The sequence below is a fragment of the Botryllus schlosseri genome, chromosome 1 (assembly GCF_051294905.1).
Source record: "Botryllus schlosseri isolate E-star chromosome 1, Bs_hap1, whole genome shotgun sequence".
In the NCBI taxonomy this organism is placed as follows: Eukaryota; Metazoa; Chordata; class Ascidiacea; order Stolidobranchia; family Styelidae; genus Botryllus; species Botryllus schlosseri.
In genome coordinates, this window is record NC_137236.1 from 28116197 (window position 1) to 28140644 (window position 24448).

The 24448-nt window shown below is 41.1% G+C and overlaps 3 protein-coding genes and 1 long non-coding RNA gene across 4 annotated transcripts in view; 2 read left to right on the forward strand and 2 right to left on the reverse strand.

Annotated features, from left to right (window-relative positions):
- The window catches only part of LOC145435040 (beta-1,4-galactosyltransferase 2-like), a 389801-nt gene that overhangs the window by 211527 nt on the left and 153826 nt on the right, over positions 1-24448 (reverse strand). The gene's annotated exons all lie outside the window — the stretch shown is intronic.
- LOC145434992 (uncharacterized) overlaps positions 1-24448 on the reverse strand; it is a 350877-nt gene that overhangs the window by 33671 nt on the left and 292758 nt on the right. The gene's annotated exons all lie outside the window — the stretch shown is intronic.
- On the forward strand, positions 574-16676 carry LOC145441466 (uncharacterized). The gene is made up of 2 exons (XM_080319340.1): positions 574-1869; positions 13521-16676. The coding sequence occupies exons 1-2, from the start codon at positions 652-654 to the stop codon at positions 14829-14831; spliced, it is 2529 nt and encodes an 842-aa protein (XP_080175466.1). The 5' UTR covers positions 574-651; the 3' UTR covers positions 14832-16676.
- On the forward strand, positions 2943-4373 carry LOC145435282 (uncharacterized). The gene is made up of 2 exons (XR_013913785.1): positions 2943-3361; positions 4285-4373. It is a non-coding gene; the product is annotated as an uncharacterized LOC145435282 (long non-coding RNA).

Consider the following 24448-nt stretch of genomic DNA (forward strand, 5'->3'; position numbering starts at 1 on the left):
CGTCATCACGAAGGAAATCTATTTCTGGTAGGCGTAAATTTGGGTGAATCCAAAATCTATCCACTAATCCGACAATCCTGATGGGAGGTCAAGACACAACAGCATGCGACAAAGGGAACTAATAGCAATTGGCCCAATCAAAGATGCAGCACCGCAGCATTAATAACTTCCCAAAATTTTCGAAGACATCCCCTGCATCAACTCTACCGGTGAATCTGATCACATGGGCTGAGAAAGGACGTATATTTGATAGTAATATGTGAAACTATACTTATATTATTGACGAAATTCAATCATGGATAACAATAAATTTTCGCGCTTGCGCAACTACGAAACGCGCATACGAATTTCGAAATGTGGCCCGCGACCCATTTTGAGTTGGCGACCCCTGGTCTAAATAAATCTCGAACACTTGGTTAGGAATTCTGGAGTCCAGCTCGGTCGGACTCAAACCCGCAATCCATTGGTGTTAAAAATGTGGGCTATATCACTATATGAAATCTCGCTACCTATAGAGATCTTATGTGACTTGAAAAGAGACTTTTCATGTAATCTTATGTTCATTTTAGAACGCTGCATTAGACAGGATTACATTATATTAAATTATAGAGGCAGTGCAGTTAATAACAAAAAATTTTGGCCAAGTCGGAAATGACCCATTCTCAAAGTCATAATGACCGCAATGAAAATAAATGCAAGGTTTGCGGAGAAGGATTCATCAACCGGTCTAGCTTGGGACTACATATGAAATTTCACGCTGCACTCAACGACTTTGAGTGCTACATGTGCGGAAAATCATTCGCCACCAAATATAGCATGAAAATGCACATGAAAATTCACTCCGTTTCGAAAGAGTTTGAGTGCGACATATGTGGAAAAAGCTTTTTGCAAAAATCATGCCTGAAAACTCATTTTACGCGCCACACGGGAAAGAAAGACTATAAGTGCGACATATGCGGGAAGACATTCAGCAGCAACTCCCAAATGAGAGGACACGAAAAAAATCATTCCGCAGTAAAACAGTTTGAGTGCGAAATCTGCGGGAATGGCTTCGTAAGCAAGTCTACTTTTAGGGAACATTATTTGCGTCATACAGGAGCGGCGAAAGATCACGAGTGTCAAATATGCGGGAAAGGTTTCGAGAAAAAATCGAACCTGGAAACACATTATTTGATTCACACCGGAGAAAAAGAACACAAGTGCGACATCTGCGGGAAAGCTTTTCGTAAGAAGTCGCACATTAGGGAGCACATGAAGAGGATACACTCAAATACGAGAGAATATGAGTGCGATATATGCGGGGAAACTTTTGTGCACGGGTCTCACCTGAAATATCACTATTCCGTCCACATGGGACCAGGATACCTTTGTGAAGTATGTGGGAAACCGTTTGTTATCAAATCCAAGATGAGAAGACATATGAATAGTATGCACTTCGGATTGAAAGAATTTGAGTGCGACATATGTGCGAGACCATTCGCCGCGAAATCCGTCATGAGAAGACACATGAAACTTCACGCCGGATTGAAGGAGTGCGAATGTGAGATTTGTGGTAAAGCATTCCATTCGAAGTCGTACGCACAGAGACACACTGAGTCGGCTCACTTAGAAGCGAAAGGATATGAGTGCGACACATGCGGCAGTGTCTTTCGACATAAGTCTAACCTCGTAGCTCACTACTTCATCCACATGGAAAAGAATTACCCGTGTGCAATATGTGGGAAACTATTCAATGTCAAATCCTCATTGAAAAAACACACCAAGATTCACTTGGGAGTAAAAGACTATGAGTGCGAGATTTGCGGAAGGACATTTGGTTCAAGGAGTTGTATTGTCCGTCACTTTCGAGTTCACGGAATCGACAGGAAGTAAGGATGCGATCAGTCCGTAAAACAATTCAGAGGCGGGTCTCTTAAAAAAGAAATTACTTATCTAGATGGCCTGGTCCTATACAATTGAATTAGTCACATTCAGACGACTGAAATTGGAATCTAACAGGACTACAATGACCGTGTTATTTTCAAATATACATTGGGGACTAGCCTACATGATATTAACAAGAGCAATGGAATTCCACGCTCACGCTCGCTGATAGTCAGTGAGCGTTACTTATGAGGATTTATCGACGATTCGTACTTCGAGTTCTTTTCCCCTTTGTGATTCAGAACCATTCCGTATCGTCAGACTTGTACAAACAACTTGATTTTCAAATAGCGCAACTGAAACTAGAACTACATCGCAACTATAACTAGAATTAGAACTACCCAATTTCCAAAATCCGCAACTAGAACTAGAACTACTCACATTTCAAAACCCGCAACTAGAATTCGAACTAACAAGATTAGAAAATCTCCAACTATACTAAAACACAACTAATAAATAGATCAGTGTTTCTTGACCGGTGTTTCCGGGTGCACAATCTAAGTAATGTATCAACCAGGGCTTTGGAGCAGCCGTAAATTTAAACTGCTCCAGCTCCGGCGCTCTCTTCTATCATACATTAGCTCCGGCTGCAGCTCCGGAGCCGCATTATAACCACTGCTCCGGCTCCGGCTCTGAAATTATCGAATAGTCCTGTCTATATCAGGGGTGGCTTACAAATGTGGCCCGCGAGAGGGTTTTGCGTGGCCCGCGAGGTAATGTCCTATCATATTATCGAAAATGAATTGCTCAGATTGTGAACTTGCAATGCCAACCAAAAATTACAATTCTGGCTGCGACACTTGGGATGTTGATGACTAAGATATCAATTCCGACGCATTGGCAGATCCAGGGTCGAGTAACATTTTCAGTAAATCGTCGTACATTACAATAAACTAAAATGATAGCGAATTTTTTCTTCACACTTCGCGTGTTTAATTGTTACACGATTTCTTGCTTGGTGGGCTACCCCCTACTGAAAATGAAAAAAAAACGCCTGATTTACCCGATTGAGTCTAAGGCCCTTTTCATACCGGGGTGCCGGGAATAACATTTCTCGAAAATGTTTACCGGAACCTCTCTATGTGAACATAACACTGGTGTTTCGGGGCGGTATGAACGCACTTATTTTCGGAGATTTTTACGGGACCGACTGAGTATGAACACGAATGGCGCAGCTGGGTTCCCAGAACGCTGTCAATCAAACTTTTAGTTACGGTAACGCGCTGTTCATTCCGACTGCTTGTATTTCGAGGTCAGCTACCTGCGGCATTTTGATCTTCTAGTGTAATGGTGTTGGGAATGTATTATTCTTGGATTTATATTCTGTATGCTCACAATACGTAGTCACTGACTACTAGTCAGCTTCTTTTTGCTGTGGTTTTGTAAACAGAGCACGGCTAAAAAGGTAGAACACCATCTCCAAATGATGCAGCATTGGGTGAGTTGCCTGAAAACTTTAGTAGGACTAATTTGTTACATCAAAGGCTAGTTTCTAACCACGGATATGTTGTGCGTAGGTTAGTCACCGTCATATACCCCTACTGAAAAGAGGATTTAGTAACATCTGCTTTGATAGTGGCAGCACAGCAGAGAATGATGTCCTTAGCTCTGAATCACTAACCAAAATTGAAATTGTATCAACGGGCTGGTAAACCATCGTACATCATCCAAGCCATAATTTGGTTTTCACCTATGCCTTCATTATAGAAATTAAACATGGAACGGCAACGACCGATTTTGCAGCTTCGTTCCGCTTCGCCGAGGCTGGAGTGGAGAGTGGTTTTGCGTAAGTTGACTGTAGGATTTCTGGCAATCCAAAAGCTATCTTCCCGAGCACAGAAATTATTGAATCTGGTCTTGATCGAAAGCCACTGTTGCACCGATTCCGAAAATATAAAGTAAAATAATGATCAGGCACTGATCCACCTAGAATCCGTCCTCCAAGTCGAAATATCGGCATTGTTCGAACAATCGGAGAGTCGCAACGGGTCATTGTTATGGTCATTGTGTTGCGGTTACCCGATTTTTCTGAACAATGCCGATATTTCAGACTTGGAGGGCAGATTCTAGGTGGATCAGTGCGTGATCATTATTTAAATTTATATTTTCGGAATCAGTGCAACAGTAGCTTTCGATCAAGACCAGATTCAATAATTTCTGCGCTCGGGAAGATAGCTTTTGGATTGCCAGAAATCCTACAGTCGCTTACGCAAAACAATTCTCCTCTCCAGCCTCTGCGAAGCGGAACGAAGCTGCAAAATCGGTCGTTGCCGTTCCATGTTTAATTTCTATAGTTACAACCAAGTCATTCCTTTGTTATGCAATGCTAGGCAAGTGTAACTTAATCTGATCTTTCCGCAGGTCTAGATGGAGGATACTGATGAAAAAGGTGGAACTGTGCAAGTGTGCATTAAAGTTTCTCTCATGAATAAAATGAAACAGCACAAACACATCTGGTTAAGCAAGAGCATTGTTTATTGAGAAAGTCACACAGGGCATTTCCGACGTCTGGGCCAGCGATACTTGGATCACCACCAGGACTTCATTGCGTATACCATCCTCTGTATCATTCTGGCCTTAACGGATTGCAGTTTCTGAGAAAAGCCGGACACCGCGCCTTCAGTCGACCAAAATCTTTCAACCTTCATGTGTGCTTTGCTAAGTTTCTGAAAAAGCAATTGTGAATTTAAGGGCAGCATCATCATCATTGGTTTATTAGCAATTTTATCAGTTCAATACACCACAAAAAATGCGATACAATGAATAGACAGGAAGATGTCGAAGCGACTTGGATTTGTCAATGGAATCGGACACCCACCTTGGCCTAGGCGTAGTAAAGAGGAGGCATGCACACTGAATGAAAGTAAAGAATACAGTATAGAAAAAGAAAGCGACAAGAAATAGGGCGGCATGTCATGGGAAGCGAGATCGATAGGTCAGTCGTGGTCCGGTAATCTTGAGGATGGACTGCAGAAAGAAATTTATATTACATATTTGAAATTAGCTTCAGTTTATGCTCTGTTTGTGTTTCAGGGAAAAGGCTTCATGAGCCGAGGCTGAAAGGGATAGGCTGCGTCATCAGTTATGTAGGCTAGTACGGAAACCTCTGGCTTCCAATCATTAAGTCATCCTGACAAACTTGAATGCAGCAAATGCATGTTTGGTACAAATGTTGCTGTGGTAATTTTTTACCCACCCATCCTCTGTATCATTCTGGCCTTAGCGGATTGCAGTTTCTGAGAAAAGCCGGACACCGCGCCTTCAGTCGACCAAAATCTTTCAACCTTCATGTGTGCTTTGCTAAGTTTCTGAAAACGCAATTGTGAATTTTAAGGGCAGCAGAAAGAAATTTATATTACATATTTGAAATTAGCTTCAGCTTATGCTCTGTTCGTGTTTCAGGGAAAAGGCTTCATGAGCCGAGGCTGAAAGGGATAGGCTGCGTCATCAGTTATGTAGGCTAGTACAGAAACCTCTGGCTTCCAATCATGAAGTCATCCTGACAAACTTGAATGCAGCAAATGCATGTTTGGTACAAATGTTGCTGTGGTAATTTTTTACCCATCCACAACACTCAGACTTGTACAAAGTACTGGAATTTTAAAATGCGCAACTTTAACTACCCAACTACCCAATTTTTCAAACTAGCAACTAGAACAGGGGTGGTCAACCTTTTCAGCCAAAGGGCCACATTCGATGACGAACTATTGTGCGGCCCACTAGGCGCGCGCCAGACGCGAAAATTTTTTGAAGTTGATAAATTAATAATATTGTCACTTGACTATATTGGAAGCCTGCAAGGACTGGACTATTCGGCACCTGGACATATCGATATCGAAAGCTTCGTCCAACATGCGTCAATCATTTTTTGCCTAGGTTTCATAGTCGATGGTATTTCTGCGAGCGTAATCGGGAGGTCGCGAATATATATAGTTAGACTCAATCTGATACATTAGGCGTTCTTTCATTTTCACAAAGGGGTAACAATAAGCAAGAAATCGAGTTACAAGATGTTGCGCTAAGCGTGTAGAAAAATTTTACTTTTGATAAATCTATCGCAAAGTATTCTGCTTTATTGTAGTGTACGAAGATCAACCAAAATGTGACTGGCTCATAGATCTACCAATGCGTCGGAACTGATATTTCAGTCATCATATCTCAAGTGTTGCGGCCGGACTAATCAAATTTTTTATTGGCCTTACAAGTTCACAATCTGTGCAATCCATTTTTGATAATACTACTTATTTCGGAAATTCACTCGCGAGCCACGGGTAGGCCGGCCCTGAACTAGAACTACCAACTTCTCAAAATCTGCAATTAGAACTAGAACTACTCACTTTCAAATATCCGCAACTATAGAACCAGAAAGTATTCACTTTTTCAAATCCACAACTAGAACTACTTAGTTTTAGTAACCAAAACCAACTAAATGAGTGAGCCGGGTCACAAGTCACACCAAGTAACAAGTCGATCCCACTTTAATAGTTTTGACTAGATTCAAGTCGAGTCATTTTCAATTCACCACCGAGTCAAATCCGAGTCCAACTCATCGAGCAGAGCGTCGAGTTCGAGTCATGGTTTTATGACTCGAGTCCGAGTCCAAGTCATTGTGTTGACTGCTCAGTTTCCAGTTTAAGTCTATTTTCCATCAATTCTTGTAGTGGTATGCTACGGTATGCTATTCAAAAACTGGCTGTCATTCTGCCATGACAAATATAGAAATATTACTATGCACTAGGGATGGGCAAAATCGGGTACCTGAGTGATTCGATTCTGAATCACTTATTACGCTTCGAGTCGAGTATCAGTTCAGTATCATCATGATGACATCACAATACAATGTACTATGCCAAAATTCAAATGTGTAGGCTACCTTTTATGCCACCACAAAGAACATAACGCCTACTGTCCGTCACATTAAAGATACTTTGGTGTTTTTTCGACCATACCGATTTCATTGCACTGCTTGACAGTGTTACGGGATGATCATGACTTCGGAAATGTGTTATTTCCAGCAACGTTCGTAGCTTTGTACTATATCTCGTATGTTGCAACACGGCCAATCAAGGTTTCAAGGCTTACTCAGTGGAAAATAGTATCAAAACTACGGTATAATTCTCATTAGTAAATCAACTTTCAGTATAATTTTAGTACTCGAAAAATAGTATTTTACTACTCGACTCGAATCAATAAAGTTGATGCTCGATTCAGATTCGAGTACTCAATCATTGTGGCTAGCCCTACTATAGGCACCAGCAATTATTTTTATTAAAATCAACTTGTGACAGTTGCCTTCATAAAATACATCTGATGTTTACCTGGATCTATAAACGATTGGCTTCATTGGCTAGCCTCCAAAGAGCGACAGCTACTCAGCAATCAAGAGAAATTGAGTTCGTATAATTTGCTGGCTGCTTTTCGTTATGGTCTCGAAGCTTGTTGCAGAGTATACCAAATGTTTCTCTCACGGATTTCTAGAATTCCCTGGTTTCTCTGTACAGTATACATAAGATTAGATTTACCAAAACCATTATACAGCAACCACAAAGATAAACTGACTTTGTCGTACGCAGATGTGATCGGTGGTTCTTTTCATTCCAGGACTCTATCCTCTTTGCTGGCTTTCAGTTTCTACTCTCAGCTTCGGTTGATAATATACAAGCCATGAACATGCTCGGGCTCTATTACTGATACAGGTATATTGAGTATAGAGCCCCATACTCCATACACATCGAGAAGGCATATCCGCAACATCCCATAGCAAAAAGTTGGAGCCAATTTCTCCGCATCTCACGAATATGCCTCTTTCACGTCGTTTTCCACAAGCATATTACAACTGGAACACCCCACAGACATGGTTTCGTAACTGTCAACAAACACTTACGGAGAATCGCGTTCATACTGGCCATAATTTCCCGCGAATTTACCGAAAAAACGACCTGTATGAACAGAAGTTCGCGGTAACTCTAAATAGGTATGAACGCGCTCATTTCCCGGAACTGTTTCGGTAATTTTTTCTCTATGTGAACATCGCCTGTTTCGGAACTTGTTCCCGAAAGAGTTTCGTAAATCCGGTATGAAAAGGGCCTAACTGTATTCGCAATTATGGAAGAAAGTCTTTTCGCGGTTGCGCTCGCATAAAATCATCGACGGTGAAATGTAGGCATAAAATGATTGTCGCATATTATCGGAGGCCTTCGATATCGATGTGTCCAGACGCCGAATAGTCGTGTCCTTGCAAACTGAGTCTAGCGGGTGGTATACAATAGACCCGCAATACTCACCTAGTTTATTTATAAACTTAGAAAGTTTTACCGGCTTGGCGTGGCTAGTGGACCGCGCACTCGTTCGTCAATTGCATCTGCCCCTTTAGCCGTAAAGGTTGGCCATTCCTGGTCTATATAGATTACTAATCTACTAATAGGTTAGTTATCTATAGTAATCAGAGTCCGTCAGCCGTCAGTAACATCCGATGTAGCAACAAAGACATATAGGGGCCGGCTTGTGACTTCATACTGAATACTTGTCAATTGTCGACAACATCATAGTTCCACTAGAACGCAATTTACTCCATGCCATTGCTGTGCACAACATTAAAATTCAGGCCTGGTGGCTGGCGTTCAATTATGATAAATCAGCAGATGTGGTTGTTGTATATATAATAGCATTTTATGAAATAGGTCGGAGCCGGAGCTACTCCTCAAATAACGGGCTCCAGCTCCGGCTCCGGCTAAATTTTATGTAGAGCTCCAGCTCCGGCTCCAGCTCCGGTGAAAATGCACGGCTCCGGGGCTCCGGCTCCGGGCTCCGGCTCCGGCTCCAAAGCCCTGGTATCAACTGTGTAGTTATTCAGTAATGCAGTGTTGGGACGACTCGAGTCATTGAACGCTCTCTCATTCGAAATTTCATGCTGGTGACGTCATATTCTGTGGTACGATTGTTGATGTTCGTCGTATGCGTAATCTCTATTTTAAAAAAGAAATCGATATGACATGGGTAAATTTAAGTCGGGATTATGACATATAAGCGCGCAGTTACTTGATCGGCTGAGGCTCCGAGAAGTCGAATTAGGAAAACCTGCCAGTGAAACCACCAAAACAACAGAACCATATTACCACGCTACACACCGCTCGGGATATTGACCAAGCTCTAACATTCTATACATTTTGGTGTCTTAATTTAATAGAATGAAGTGTCTGGGGGTTGGTGTGATTAAAAACAGTTAACAATGTTTCTTGTTTACCATTGTTTTCAATAATTACGTGGCGTAAACAATAACACATCTACCTAGATCAGTGGTTCCCAACCTTTTTGTCTTCATTCCCCACTTCAGATTTATTCCGAGTCTTCATTCCCCACTACCCTAAATTATCGTCGTATTTCCTTTCAACTATTGTCATTGCGGGGCAGATATTTGTTTGTTTGAGTGCGCAAGACACACAACCACACCAGTACGCAAGACAATCGCCTATAACTGCAACATAAAACCTATTGTGAACAGATACAGGTAACCCTCCAAATTCAGCGAATTCTTTATTATACGTCATGGTCGTGCTCTATGCGTTTGTGACGCCATCATTGGTTATCCAGAGTCAATATGAGTTTTTGTGAACAACACGAAATACAACTTTCGATATACATACATTCCAGAGCAGTTAACTGGTAACGGTAATCGTTCATGTGTCTCCATAAATATGTAGACCATCCTGCATATAATGTAAACAAATGCGTCTATTCCCCACCAGAAACCATTAAATTCCCCACCGTTTGGGAACCACTGGGTTGTAACCGAGTAACAAGTCAATCTCACTTATATAGTTTTGACTCGAGTCAAGTCGAGTCAATTCCAAGTCACCACCGAGTCAAGTCCGAGTCCAAGTCACGGAGTAGCATGTCGAGTCCGAGTCATAGTGTTTTGACTCGAGTCCGAGTCCAAGTCATTGTGTTGACCGTTCAGTTCCGAGTTAATGTTACATGAAACCAACTTTTTACAACTCTGCTCGGTGATATCGAATGCTTCGCACTCATAATATACTAATTTTTTTCACTTTTAACGGTTTCTGGTAACATATTCAAGTACCGGTACTGATAGACCAACAAATATTAGTGTAATAACTTCACTATTCTTCGAAAGTACAATTAAATGCCTGTCTCGGTAGGCCCATAGTCTCGAGTCATATGACTTGGTCCAAGTCATGCGCAATGACTCGAGTACAAGTCGAGTCAATACACAAATTGACTCGAGTCGAGTCATTTTTCATTTTCAAGAAAATGACTCGAGTCAAGTCGAGTCGAGTCACCAAAAAATCGCGACTCGAGTCATTACAACCCTGCTGTACCACCATTCTATCGCCTACATGCTATCCGTGCACGCTCAGCGCCTGGCGGAATAGCCGCAGATCCCAGTTTTCGAGTTTTCTGACCGGGTCAAGAAGCCGGACGCATCCCCATTATGTTATCTCGCTCGGAAGAGACAATACAAAACGGCAAACAAATTGGCCGAACAAAGATTAGTCACAATTGTCAACTCGAAAATGAGGGTGTAACAGCGCTCATCGTGAAAAGAATCAAATTGGGAACATCCACGTTGCATTACACGCATTACACCAGTGGTTCTTAACCGACCTACCACGGAGCACTAGGGGGTGCCATGAGTCAGTCTCGGAGGTTCCGCAGAGGGCAAGATACACGCTCAAATTTCGCATATGATTTGTGATGATACGCATATCTTGACCATCATTGGTTGCATGCCCGATCTGTAGCCGAATTGTGACTGTTGTTGTGGTAGTAAGTACGTCGTATGCTGTGACGTGCGCAGAGGAGGTTGAGGTTTGTATTCGAAACCCAGAACTTCCGAAATACCAATGTTATCTCAAATTTTTATAAGCTTATTTGAAATGAAACAGTTGGTATCTCCATCTCGGTGTTGCGTTTCGGCCAAACAATACGATGTCACTTTGCAAGGCGGATTACCACCGCATATTAAAATTGGTATCTGAAGGGGAACCGCAGAAATCGCACTGATTTAAATATTGGGAAATATTGATCAATGGCTGCGAACGCGCACCGACAGTGTTACGTAGGAACAGGAAATGGTTGGCATAAATATACAATCGATTGGTGCAGCGCTGGCGTCGCGGTATATGAGAAGATCTCATGTGAGGTTTGTCGCATAGAGTGGATATAATTCAAAGCTGCAGTTTGATTTGCGCATTAAAATCAATAAATCATGTAAGACGTGACTTACGAAAAGATACAGGAGTAAGGAAATGGATACCGCAGCACGTCGCATGGTTTTCTTACGCAGTGGCACTTCAAAGGATATTATTCATTCCTGGCGGGTGGGATAACTTTGTCATACTAATCAGTCGCTTCAGCAGTTGGCTAGCGTTGTCGAGTCGCAAGAGCAGTAGTGTCGTGAGTGCTTGGATATTATTTATCTCGTGCTCAATTCTCAGGGCATTACAGTCGTTATGCTCTACTGATTATAATCCTGCATCATTCATGTCTAGTTCAAATTTCAAATTTGTGATTGAGGAGTTGAATTCCAAATGCTATATTACTAGGAGTTACAATTACTGCCGTTGCAATACTAGCAGCATAAATCGATGTACAATGTCATAATTTTCCATAGTCTACATACAGATCCGCAGATGTAGAGCAATAAACAGCTATTTATAATGTTTATGCAGTATGCTGATTTCATGACATGGGCTCTTGTAAATGACATTCAACGGTAATTTATCTCGGCCATCGGAACAAAAACCTCTATAGATGTAATAAGTCCCACCCTGGCCAATGATTTATCTGTGATAATAATATGATAATGATCAATGTCCAATTGTCCATGATCGAATGAGTTACTCTGTTGGCTGATCCATGTGAAAGGTGTAGGGATTTAAGTCACCCATTTAGTCAATCAGAGCTTGTTATTTAAAACTGCTGGTATATCTTGACAATTGCGAGTTCGTATGAAAACCGTGTATACAAATTGAGCCAACCTAGACCATGTTCAGATGTGGTTAATAATGAAATCCGTTAAGATTAGTGAATTAGCATATTCACTTGTTGTTCACTTTGACTATAGTAGCCCACTCGCGTGCTCAAGTTTATACGGAATATTCCCCCTCCACTTCCAACAGTTTTCAAACAAATTCACCTATGTTTCGTCTTGTTGATGAAGCTTTCGTGTAGAAAATAGTATTTCGGTAGATTAGCACCACCGTCACGAGAGTAATTGCATAACAACCATACGATGTAGAGTCTGTGTGATCACATCGAATTGTTTGAAAACGGAAGCAATTTCCATGGTCATTAGTCCAGATGTGGTGAAAGTAGTCACCGCCGCTACCTCAAGTAGAGGTATAAGCAACGCCGTGAATTTTTACTGAAGTTTAAGACAAGTATTCTAAAAAATAACCTCGATTTACCGCGGAATGTTTTGAAGCACGGTAGCAAGACATTTTGTGGTAATGTAACATTACCGTTAAGTAAATGTAAATTTAACTTACACTCGTCCAGTATCTCACTTTACACGCCAGACTGTAATGTTACAGTCACCTCCGGTATATCCAATCTACAAGCTCTCCTGTATATTTGCGACCGATACTGTAATTTTACCGCTTATCTACAACATGACGTCCGTGTAAATCAGGATTACATACGAGCTTGCAAATTCACGTACATCCATACCAATCGCAAAGCAACGTGGTGCTAAAATATCGCAAAAATTTCTTCACACTCCCAAAACGACATTGGAAAAAACTGTAAATTCATTCATGATTCACGAAGAAATGGTTATCGATGGAAAAGTATTGCTGCTGGAGGTCTAATTCTTCTTTAGGAGACATGCAGTAGGCTAACACGAGTGGTCTCGAGAAAAGTTGAATTAATATAATATAAATAATTCCACCACCGGACAAACTGCCAATTGTTTCTTTTTCTCGTCTTTATTCCTTCTGTGTAAATAGTTTTGCCTAGAAAACTGAAAACTGTCTACCTCTCGCAGATGCAGAAATAGCCTAAAATGATAACCACTTTAGAAAGCAGTGCAGGTAGGTAGATTTTACTTGAAGAACATCGAATGTAAAAACACTTCGTTACTGCCTACCTATGCATTAGTCATTCTGCGCTGATCGTGAAGATGCATCTATACCTTCAGACTACGTACTTGAGTATACTTGACCGCATGTGGCTCTGTTCTATCGAATAGTGATCTTGTCATTTGTTGTTAATATTGTTTGTATATGCTCATTTACACCATGCCAATTTCCCTCATTATAATTCAGTAACTGCCTACTCGTAGCACGGCATACTTCTAGACTTTTATAGCACACCGCTTACACTGATGGACGAGGAGTCAAAATAAAGCTCCAACACTCGGTTAGAAATTCTGGAGTCGACCTCGGTCGGATTCGAACCCGCAATACATTGGTGTTTGAAATGTGGGTTATAGCACTACGATATCTTGCTACCTATTGTGATCTTATGTGACTTTGAAAAGAGATCTTTCATGCAATCTTATGTTCATTTTAGAACGCAGCATTAGACAAGATTATACACTATATAGTAAATTATAGAAGCAGAACAGCTAGTAACAAGATTTTCTGGCCAAGTCGGAAATGACGCATTCTCAAAGTCATAATGACCGCAACGAAAATAAATGCAAGGTTTGCGGAGAAGGATTCATCAACCGGTCTAGCTTGGGACTACACATGAAATTTCACGCTGCACTCAGCGACTTTGAGTGCTACATATGCGGAAAATCATTCGTCACCAAATATGGCGTGAGAATGCACATGAAAATTCACTCCGTTTCGAAAGAGTTTGAGTGCGACGTATGTGGAAAAAGCTATTTGCAAAAGTCTTGCCTGAAAACTCATTTTACGTGCCACACGGGAAAGAAAGACTATAAGTGCGACATATGCGGGAAGACATTCAGCAGCAACTCCAAAATGAGAACACACGTAAAAATTCATTCCGCAGTAAAACAGTTTGAGTGCGAAATCTGCGGGTATGGCTTCGTAACTAAGTCTAAATTTAGGGCACATTATTTGCGTCATACAGGAGCGGCGAAAGATCACGAGTGTCAAATATGCGGGAAAGGTTTCGAAATAAAATCGAAACTGGAAATTCATTATTTGATTCACACCGGAGAAAAAGAACACAAGTGCGACATCTGTGGGAAAGCTTTTCGTAAGAAGTCGCACATTAGGGAACACATGAAAAGGATACACTTAAATACGAGAGAATATGAGTGCGATATATGCGGGGAAGCTTTTGTGCACGAGTTTCACCTGAAATATCACTATTCCGTCCACATGGGACCAGGATACCTTTGTGAAGTATGTGGGAAACCATTTGTTATCGAAGCCAAGATGAGAAGACACATGAATAGTATGCACTTCGAATTGAAAGAGTTTGAGTGCGACATATGTGCGAGACCATTCGCGGCGAAATCCGTCATGAGAAGACACATGAAACTTCACGCCGGATTGAAGGAGTGTGAGTGTGAGATTTGTGGTAAAGCATTCCATTCGAAGCGGTCCGCACAGAGACACACTGAGTCGGTTCACTTAGAAGCGAAAGGATATGAGTGCGACACATGCGGCAGTGTCTTTCGACATAAGTCTAACCTCGGAGCTCACTATTTCATCCACATGGAAAAGAAGTACCCGTGTGCAATCTGTGGGAAACTATTCAATGTCAAATCCTCCTTGAAAAAACACACCAAGATTCACTTGGGAGTAAAAGACTATGAGTGCGAGATTTGCGGAAAGACATTTGGTTCAAGGAGTTGTATTGTCCGTCACTTCCGAGTTCACGGAATCGACAGGAAGAAAGGATGCGATGAGTCCGTAAAACATTTCAGAGGCGGGTCTCTTAAAAAAAATCACTTATCTAGATGACATGGTCCTAGACAATTGAATTAGTCACATTCAGTCGACTGAAATCGGAATCTGACAGAACTACAATGACCGTGTTCTTTTCAAACGTACATTGGGGATTAGCCTACATGATATTAACAATAGCAATGGAATTCCACGCTCACGCTCGCTGATAGACAGTGAGCGTTGCTTATAGTTGTTTTTCCCCTTTGTGATTCAGAGCCATTCCGCATCGTCAGACTTTACAAACTACTTGATTTTCAAATAGCGCAACCAAAACTAGAACTACTCGCTTTTCAAAACCCGCAACTAGAATTAGAACTAACGAGGGATGGTGTGAACCTCGGAAAGGTTCTGGTTGGTGTGAACGCGAACGTGACCCTCATGACGTCACGTGACGTCATATTGCTAATTCCAACCCTACATTTCAGTGAAGTGAGAGTCCATGCCCCTATATTAATGTACACCAAGGGTCGGCAACCTACGGCCCGCGGGCCAGATCCGGCCCGCCAAGCGAAATCGTCCGACCCGCGACATAATAATTAGTTATCACACTAATGCGGCCCGAAGTTTCATAATGAGCTTCAATCTGCAGTGCAGCACTGCAAGAAAATAATGCGGCATTGGTACGATATAATAGTAGCCTGCATCGTATTAGTCAATTGTTACGCCATAAAACGAAGGTGGTTGAAGTAGGAGATGGAGTGGAGATAGACTAGACTGGATCAGTGCTTATCAATCTAGTGTATCTCGCAACCGAAGGTGTTCTATACTTTTTTAAAGGGTTTACCACTCTAATGGGGTGTGACTATAGAGGTGTCCTTCATTTGCTTAAAAAACGCTTGGAACATCTCAAACGCAATGACAGAATCTCAAACTGTTCAATTATAGATAACAAGCCTCCATATGTTAGTTAGCCATCTATAGTTTAATTCTCCAGAAGGCATTGTGTGCCAAGACAACAAACCTGAATAGTGTTTTGGCCACAATGGTGAAAACTGGTAATATGAATTTTGTCTCATTAACTGAATCAGTTACGCCAGATATTACTAGGAGCAGAGAATCAATATGGCGATGTCCTGTAGGCCTATATCTGTCATGTTCGCGCATTAAGTCCAGCAGCTATGCTTACACGAGTGTATGAACTGAGAAATGAAGTACCAACTTTCCTCGAATATCGTCGACTCATAATCTTGTATTCGAAAATGGGTATCTCATCTTGCTTTCCTGGTACATTTAACGTCACATCTGAACAAATTGAATTTGCAACTTCAGGGGCAAAACTACTAAATACATGAGATGTTGAGGTGCATTCAAAACAAATCTGGGACTCTGGAAATGTCAACAGTACCAACACTACATTTGTAACTGTGATACGAAATTTAACTACTGAATATTCACCCGCTTTTCCGACATTCCTTCTCTACAAAATGAATTCTGACTATTCAGTACTCCGTTTAATGTGGACGCCAATACCATTGCCTGAAAATTTCAAATGGGCCTTTCTCAAATGCGATGCAGTTGAATTGAATGACAAATTTCATACAAAGAGAATATCGCTGCATGACTTTGACAAAGAGTACGTTCTTGAAATTGGTTTTTATCCCAGCTTGACAAACAATGCAAAAGAAATTGCATCGATTTTTGGAAGCACGTACGCATGTGAACAATAGTTTTGAAAAATGAAATTCACGAAGAGCAAGCTAAGATCACGTATTTCGGACGTCCATTTGGATAGGGTGTGATTATTCTTGTTTCATCTGACTTGTTACCAGAAGTTGAAAACCTTTCACGAAGCAAGCTGCGTCAATTGTAACATTTATTCTGTGTTGTTGAAGTGTAAATACATGTGTTTTCTGATTGGTATGATTGAGAATTGAGATTGCAGCAATGTAGGATAATATACCGAAGTGAGCGTAAAATATAGTACCAAGAAAAATTCCGGCCCGCCAAAAAGTTGTACGGCCCGCGACTAGCAAAAGGTTGCCGACCCCTGATGTACACGATACCTAGCGACGACTCGGGCCACATGATGCCACAATGCTGAAGTAAGTATTGACGTTTCAATCGTCGCCAAATGTATCAACTGGGACAATCAAATGATATAATCATTCCATAAAATCAATATCTTCCGTCGATTTGCCAACAATCTCGACGAGGACTTGCCAGGGAATATAAGCTTACGCCTTGACGGTATAGAGGCAAGACCGGACTATGTATTCGGCGTATGAGTATTGCTACGTTGATATTGAGCGGAGTGTAAAACGGTTTTGCTATCGATATTGACCAAGTTATACAGCAGTAGCCAACACCACATTCGTAGCCAACATATGAAATCAAGATTGACCCCATACGCCTACTAGATTTTTTACATCAAACAAAGATGTCAATTCCATTGATTGGTTGAATAAGAGTCATTCGCTGACTACCTACAAGCAGTGTATTTCGCTCTTGATGTTGTGTGATTGCGAGTCAAGCTCACATCAGAGAGTTACTTAATATTCGAGCAAACTTTTTTAACAAAGCAAGAAAATTTTTTGAGATTGTTTAGTGTTGAATATTATATGCTGCCCGCGCCAGGCAGATAGTGTTCCGCAGTTGAAATGCAATAAATTTCAACCAAAGATGGTATACTGAAGTGAAAATTGTAATATATGAAAAAGGTTCACAGTGCAGAACCTACCAAGGTTCGTTTGTGAACGTCAACCTCTGAATTTCTGAGGTTCACACACAGAACACGAAAGTGAACCTCACGTTCACAGCATTCCCACTAACGACCATTAAAATCTCCAACTATACTAAAACACAACTATTAGATATATCAGTGTTTCTTGACCGGTGTTTCCGGGCGCACAGTGTAAGTAATGTATCAAATGTGTAGTTATTCAGTAATGTGGTAGACTTTTGTTTTTGTGACTCACGGAAAGCTAGGCGTCCCCCGAAGGCTTGTAGATTAGCGTAGGGCAGACCTGGGCATTTTACTGGGCCAAATACGGACCCCACAAAGTTGCTTGGAATTTTGAATTCTACATTTGAATGTGTACTAAAAACAAGGGCTGTACATGAATTGAACCGCAATTGCGTTTACCTTAAAGCAGTGGTTCCCAACCTTTTCCTACCATACGTACCACAGCGAGGTTTTATGCAGTACTCGCGTACCACCTACATAAGTTACGCCATGAAGAAATATCAAGTTAGAATCATGCGCGTCTCAGAAATGAAGGTATTTCTGGTACGTAAGGGCGATTCCAATAAATTTTTACTATACTGACCATCTAATGCGAGGTCAAAAAATATTACATCATGCAACAAAGTGCATCATCACTAATTTTGTGTATAAGTTATTCGAAAACACCGCTTCCATCAGCTATGCGCCTGTTAATTCGATCGCGTAGGCTGAGAATGGATATATATTTCACAGTAACATCTGAAACTATACTAATAGCTTTAAAGGCTGTTTAGTGCTTATTTGTTCACCGTGGTTAAGTAGCAGTAGCAGTTCGTCGTATGCGTAATCTATATTCAAAATAAATTCGATATGACATGGGTAACTTTGAGTCGGGATTATGACATATAAGCACGCAGTTACTCGGCTGAGGCTCCGAGAAGTCGAACTAGGAAAACCTGCCAGTGAAACCACCAAAACAACAGAACCATATTACCACGCTACACGCCGCTCGGGATAGTGACCACGCTGTAACATTCTATACATTTTGGTGTCTTAATTCAATAGAATGAAGTGTCAGGGGGTTGGTGTGATTAAAAACAGTTAACAATGTTTCTTGTTTACCATTGTTTTGAATAATTACGTGGCGTAAACAGTAACACATCTACCTAGATCAGTGGTTCCCAACCTTATTGTCTTCATTCCCCTCTTCAGATTTATTCCGAGTCTTCATTCCCCACTACCCTAAACTATCGTCGTATTTCCTTTCAACTATTGTCATTACGGGGCAGATATTTGTTTGTTTGAGTACACAAGACACACAACCACACCAGTACGCAAGACAATCGCCCTATAACTGCAACATAAAAATTATTGTGAACAGATACCGGTAACCCTCAAAATTCAGCGAATTCTTTATTACACGCCATACTGGTCGTGCTCGATGCGTTTGTGACGCCATCATTGGTTATCCAGAGTCAATATCAGTTTTGTGAACAACACGCAATACAACTTTCGATATACATACATTCCAGAGCAGTATACTGGTAACGGTAATCGTTCATGTGTCTCCGTAAATATGTAGACCATCCTGCATATAATGTAAACAAATGTGTCTATTCCCCACCAGAAACCATTGAATTCCCCACCGTTTGGGAACCACCAAAGTCACTCAACTATATGACAAGTCGTCCGAACGTATTTTCATGGAGCGAGAAATTTTGCACAACTTGATGTTATGTAGTAGGGCGCGTAGCTACGAACGCCGGTTTAGGTTGAATTAATTGGAGTTTGCGGCGCAAATATGACTGGATGTGCTGCGAAAGGTTAAGAAAATGAAGCATCAAGGTAGGATAGCTCAGAAATAAGCAAAATAGTGTCTGATAGAGACTGTACTATTCTATTTCGCTTCCCAAGAAATCCAATCCTCAACGTTGAGTGACTTTGGGAACCACTGACCTAGATGCTTGTGTTAACAACGTAATCAAGTGCTTCACTTTAGAAATTATTAGAAATGAATACACCGCCGTACATAGTGCAAACTTATGACTTAGCTCGCCAACGTTTTTCCTGCCATTCTCAGAAAAATAGTTGCCCATCAGTGACGTAGGGGTTCCCAAGTCACCGGATGTTATGAACCGTAGGGAACTAGATTTCAGTCTCCTAGGCAACACATTACTTTCTATTTTATCGGAAATATCAGATATTGAATCGACATTTAAAAATAACGAGGCTTCGAGTTTGAGTTGGGAGAGACTCCGACCCCAAAGAAACACCCGCTGGCTACGCATACGCACTGCACAAATATCATTCAACAAAACACCGGTATCCCAATTCACGCAAAACGACGACACGCGTTTTCTAGTTGTTCGGCAACTAATATTTTATTCAAATGTGCTACTAGAACTACTGAATTTTCAAAATCCGCTACTAGAACTGCTGCTTAGCTCTCTTCTCTGTTTCGTTGGATTACTCATTTTTGATGTGTTCTGGTTTCTTGATATATGCCCGAGTTTAGATTATTATTGTTTTGAATCTGTATTCGGTTGGAATCTGGTTCAAGAGAATCCCGCTACGTAGCACATTTTTTGAAGAGTGTTTCACTCACCGCGAATGGTTCGAACAGAAACAAGAACAAGGAACGGCGAAAGCTGGATTTTGTAAGTCTGAGTGCAACAATGAATTTGCTTTCTCGGATATAAATGGAAAACCAATGTGTCATATTTGTCGAAGAACAGTTTTCGTGAGTCGTAACGAAGCGTAGAAGCTTAAAATGATACCACGACAGTTTCGTCTGGACTTATACTATTTATACATATTGCCTGATATTAGAAAAAACCTTGCTAGCTAGGTGTCAAGCCCAGCAATCCATATTTCGAGGCATTGTAAAATTGCTGATGACGTTGCAGACACATCGTTCAAAATTGCTGGGAGTATCACTAAACCGTATAAATCTGCGAGAGAATGTGTGATATAACTAGAACGGTGCGAGTATTTGCTGTTTCACGAACTTAGCAGCAATGACAACTGTAACATACGTTTAATCGTTGCCTAGTCAACGACCGTACGTTATATTTGGATTGGATATTTGGCAATTTAAGTTTGGCTAGTCGAGAAGCTTGCCAACTCGGTCGCAATCGCAACCCTACCTTGCTTGTAATTACTTCCTACCTATCAAAGCCTACCCTCGAGACCCTGTCAATATAAACCACTGGTTCACACATAGGAAAGTAAGTTAAAGGGGCACTGCGCTCAAAAAATGATGTGGTCTCAAATTAAAGGGCAAAACGAAAAAAAAATTTTGGCCGCAGCCGTTTTCTTCAAAACGCCACCGTAATGGAGCTGCAATTTATTGAAATTTCCAGAAACGCACCCGGCTGCAGCTGTCGCGGCTCCGGGTAATTTCTTAACCCGTTACATGGCACGATGACTTCATTGTCGCACTTGCCCGACGCGATTAGGCAGTCACGCAGAGGACGAACTTTAGATAGATGTCAGTCAATGTTATGAAGGAATCATGTCTTGCACACCAAGGCGGCGCTCAACGTGCGGTGTTAAATCAGGAGGATTTGTGTCTGGAGCTTGTCATGACTCTATAGTCCTGGATATAAACGGCAATTTCCTGCATTCTTCACCTTTTCTCGCATGCTTTTATATAAATGCCTAACACTTTATAAATTGGGAGCATTATACTCTCCGTCATATATATGCTGCTATTCGTTTTCAGCATTTTTTTCATTGCTGCAATGTACTTTGATATTTTCCAATTGCAGACAATATCGCTTGGTGTCTTGTCGACACATAGGCTACTGGAATGGATTATTTGATAGCGACGTTTTGGGTAGCAAAAGCAGAATGCCCTTGCCAGCCTGCATTGTGACTGCTATAAAGCAAAAGTACCCGAGTGATGATGGACTGTATGTCGGTTTCAAATGGCCGATAGAAAACGAACTGTGATTGATAACACCGCGGCTCTCAAGTCGAAATCTGTTCAGTTACTGTATTAGGCAGTGAACTGGAGCTGTTTGCATTCTATATTCCACCAATGGCTGCTGTGCCTGATACATCACTACTTCTCGGTATTTCAGCACAATTTTTAATAAATAATAAAAGAAACATCTGAGGACTATATAGGCAGGGTATTACAACGGGGCAGTCAGTGGAAGAATGAAATTGAGCTAGTAAGCTACGCAGCACTGCGCAATTGCGCATGCCATACAACTCGAAGATGTACGATAGAAATGTGTTGTATCTCAGTCATGTTCTAGAACAACGTTTTGAAAGTAATTCCTCGCAAGGGGAGGCTGGTTCAATGCTGGCTGGATGCACACTTCTTCTGGGGAAGTTGATGCCAGTGCGATTCTCAGCAGTTCGCCTCAAAAGCTCTCTTGCATAGTGGTTCGTCTTCTTTTCATACACGCTTTTCAAGATCCACTCTTTTGCTGACCAAGAATAACTTTTTTTGTATCGTAGAACACCTGCTTAGAGTAACATTTGCAAACATTTCATCTGCACAGCAAACCTGCTTGTGTCACCGCCTGAAATCTACCAACATTCTCATTGTGGTCCAGGACATCCAGTTTGGTTTGTGCAAGCATCGTGTCACAAGTAAAATGAAGACGTTTAGGTGCAAATTTCAATATGACGTTGTGATAAACTTCCAACGAGCCTAAAAAAGGAAGGTGTGAAATTCAGTGATCTGACCATGCTCCGATAACTGGTGTGCAGATGTGATGAGTCATAAAAGACAAATTACCAGTATGTTTGAACAGAGTCATCTGCTCCAAATCCCGGATCAAACTTTTGTTTTCTATCAAAGATTTCAATGCTTTGAAACTAGGAGATCCACATTGCAATATCTAGTTCTTAGGCTCTTATCCCCAGTCAAAGGGCCATATCTGCAGGAATATGTCTCCCTGTCAACTGTCCACTCATGTTCGCCGGTGATGTGATGCAGAAGAGATATCCATTTTCTTTTTAGCACCTGCAATTGCATATTGTTATATAAAAAAGTTCCTAATATGTGATGTCAGACTTAGTTGATATGTAGACTTACACTGCTGACAGCACCACCACAAGTGATTAGTGATGCTTCTTGTCCATAGTAGCAAGTCTTCCATACCTTTCTTCTTACCCAGAGACACCAACTTTTTTTTCAGTCCTGAGAAATGGTTAGTAAGGCAAAAAAAGATTCAAATAATAACATCCAAGGCACGCTCCATACCAACTTTTCCATTGCAACACTGCTGGAGCACTCTGTTTTTTGGACCAATTGGACGTGGACAATCTTTTCAGTCTTCTCCATAAATGAATAAACCATATATTTTGCAGAAAACCCAGGTGAGTCCGATGAAACGGCACAACTTCTCGATGTCATTGCAGCTTGCAATAATGGCAATGTATATTCTATATACTATTACGAAGACTCTGGGTAGAGCAAGAAAATAGCGTAGACTAGTGCTTTTCAACCTTTTTGAGCTCCATTTGCACTTTTTTTGAAAAACAATTCAATTCGCACGAGCCAGCTGAAATTTATTACACAAAAAGAAAATGAAAAGCTTATCACTTTTGTATTTGTAGAGCTTCCTGTAGTTACAGAGTGTCATTATTTCACATTCAGCGTATCATATTGTTGATTAATCAAATACTAAAATCACTGCAGTAGAAAAATCACAGATATCGCACTTCTGCTGTTCTCAAGGTCTTCGTTGCTTTTTCTGGGGGTATCGAGCAGTGATTTCTTTCGAAGCTTAAAGGGCGAACCCATGAACAATATTCACTAGCAACAATATCACTTTTCCACTAAATCGACTTGTTATGTCAACGTTATATGAATGTGTGTGCCGAAATTCCAATACTTTGCATTCAAATCAACACTGGCATCGCCCACTATCACTTACAAGGTAGGGTTATCATATTTTTGATTCGGGTAAGGGGGACACTTATTCAAAGTTTTCAGAAATAGAATAGTGGATAAGTAGAATCCTGAAAAAAATGGTAAATTTTTCAGACTCAGTGGTCAACTTTCCAGTTCAACTCCGGAAATACAGTTATTCTTTCACACTTAACATTGGTTGACTATTTGGTTGAAATTATTTTCATTCGCACAAGTGCGAACCCTCACACAGGTTGAAAAGCACTTTATGCTGTAGTCTGTAAAGCACTTTATTAGGTAGTCGTTTTTCGGGATAACAGTAATTTCTTATCCACAACACGAATACCACCAGTCAGGGTTCCCCATGAACATGACAAAATTCATGACATTAAAAACTGGTGTAGGGTTCGGGTACTGTAGGAAAATTTATCATGCCTAACCGAAATCCAACGGTACGCAAACCTAACCTTAACCCACAATTCCGCGGCTGACCCTAAAACACATGTATTCATTATATTGTTATCATACTAATCCCCAAGCCATAATTTTACGATACCCTCATCTTATGATTCTCCAACCTGAATGCGAAACCAATTATGACCGATCTGAATTTTGAAATGTTCAGAGGGCACACTGATTGGTGATGGTAATGTTTTATACATACGACAACATAAGAATAGGACATGATCTATTCCTGCTCTCAAGAAATGTAATACACTAGGCCCAATTAAGAGAAAAATCTCCTGACTGAACATCGTCAGTGGAACGCCGTATCTACACCATCTTGGCGTGTAAGTCATATTTCCTTCACAACATCGGCTGACAAGTGACAACTATCTAAAGTTCGTCCTCTGCGTGACTGCCTAGTGCAGTGGTTCCCAACCGGGGAGGAATTCCCCCCTTGGGGGGAATTTTGCAATTTTTAGGGAGGAATTTCACTTTAGAATTGTAACGGATTTCCCAAAATGTTCATGTCCGAACTGTCATGTTGGCAACCAGTTATATCAGAGCGTATGCTCCGTATAGCTGTTTTTTTGCTGAAAGTATGTTCAAATGCTATTTGAAATCTCTTTCTCCCATACAAGTTCGCCCTTGTTT

Bases quoted from the DNA above. Each gene is read 5' to 3' on its own strand.
- LOC145441466 (XM_080319340.1), top strand. From the start codon at position 652: ATGACCCATTCTCAAAGTCATAATGACCGCAATGAAAATAAATGCAAG. The intron at 1,870-13,520 runs TAAGGATGCGAT...AACAGCTAGTAA, and splicing joins TTCACGGAATCGACAGGAAG to CAAGATTTTCTGGCCAAGTC.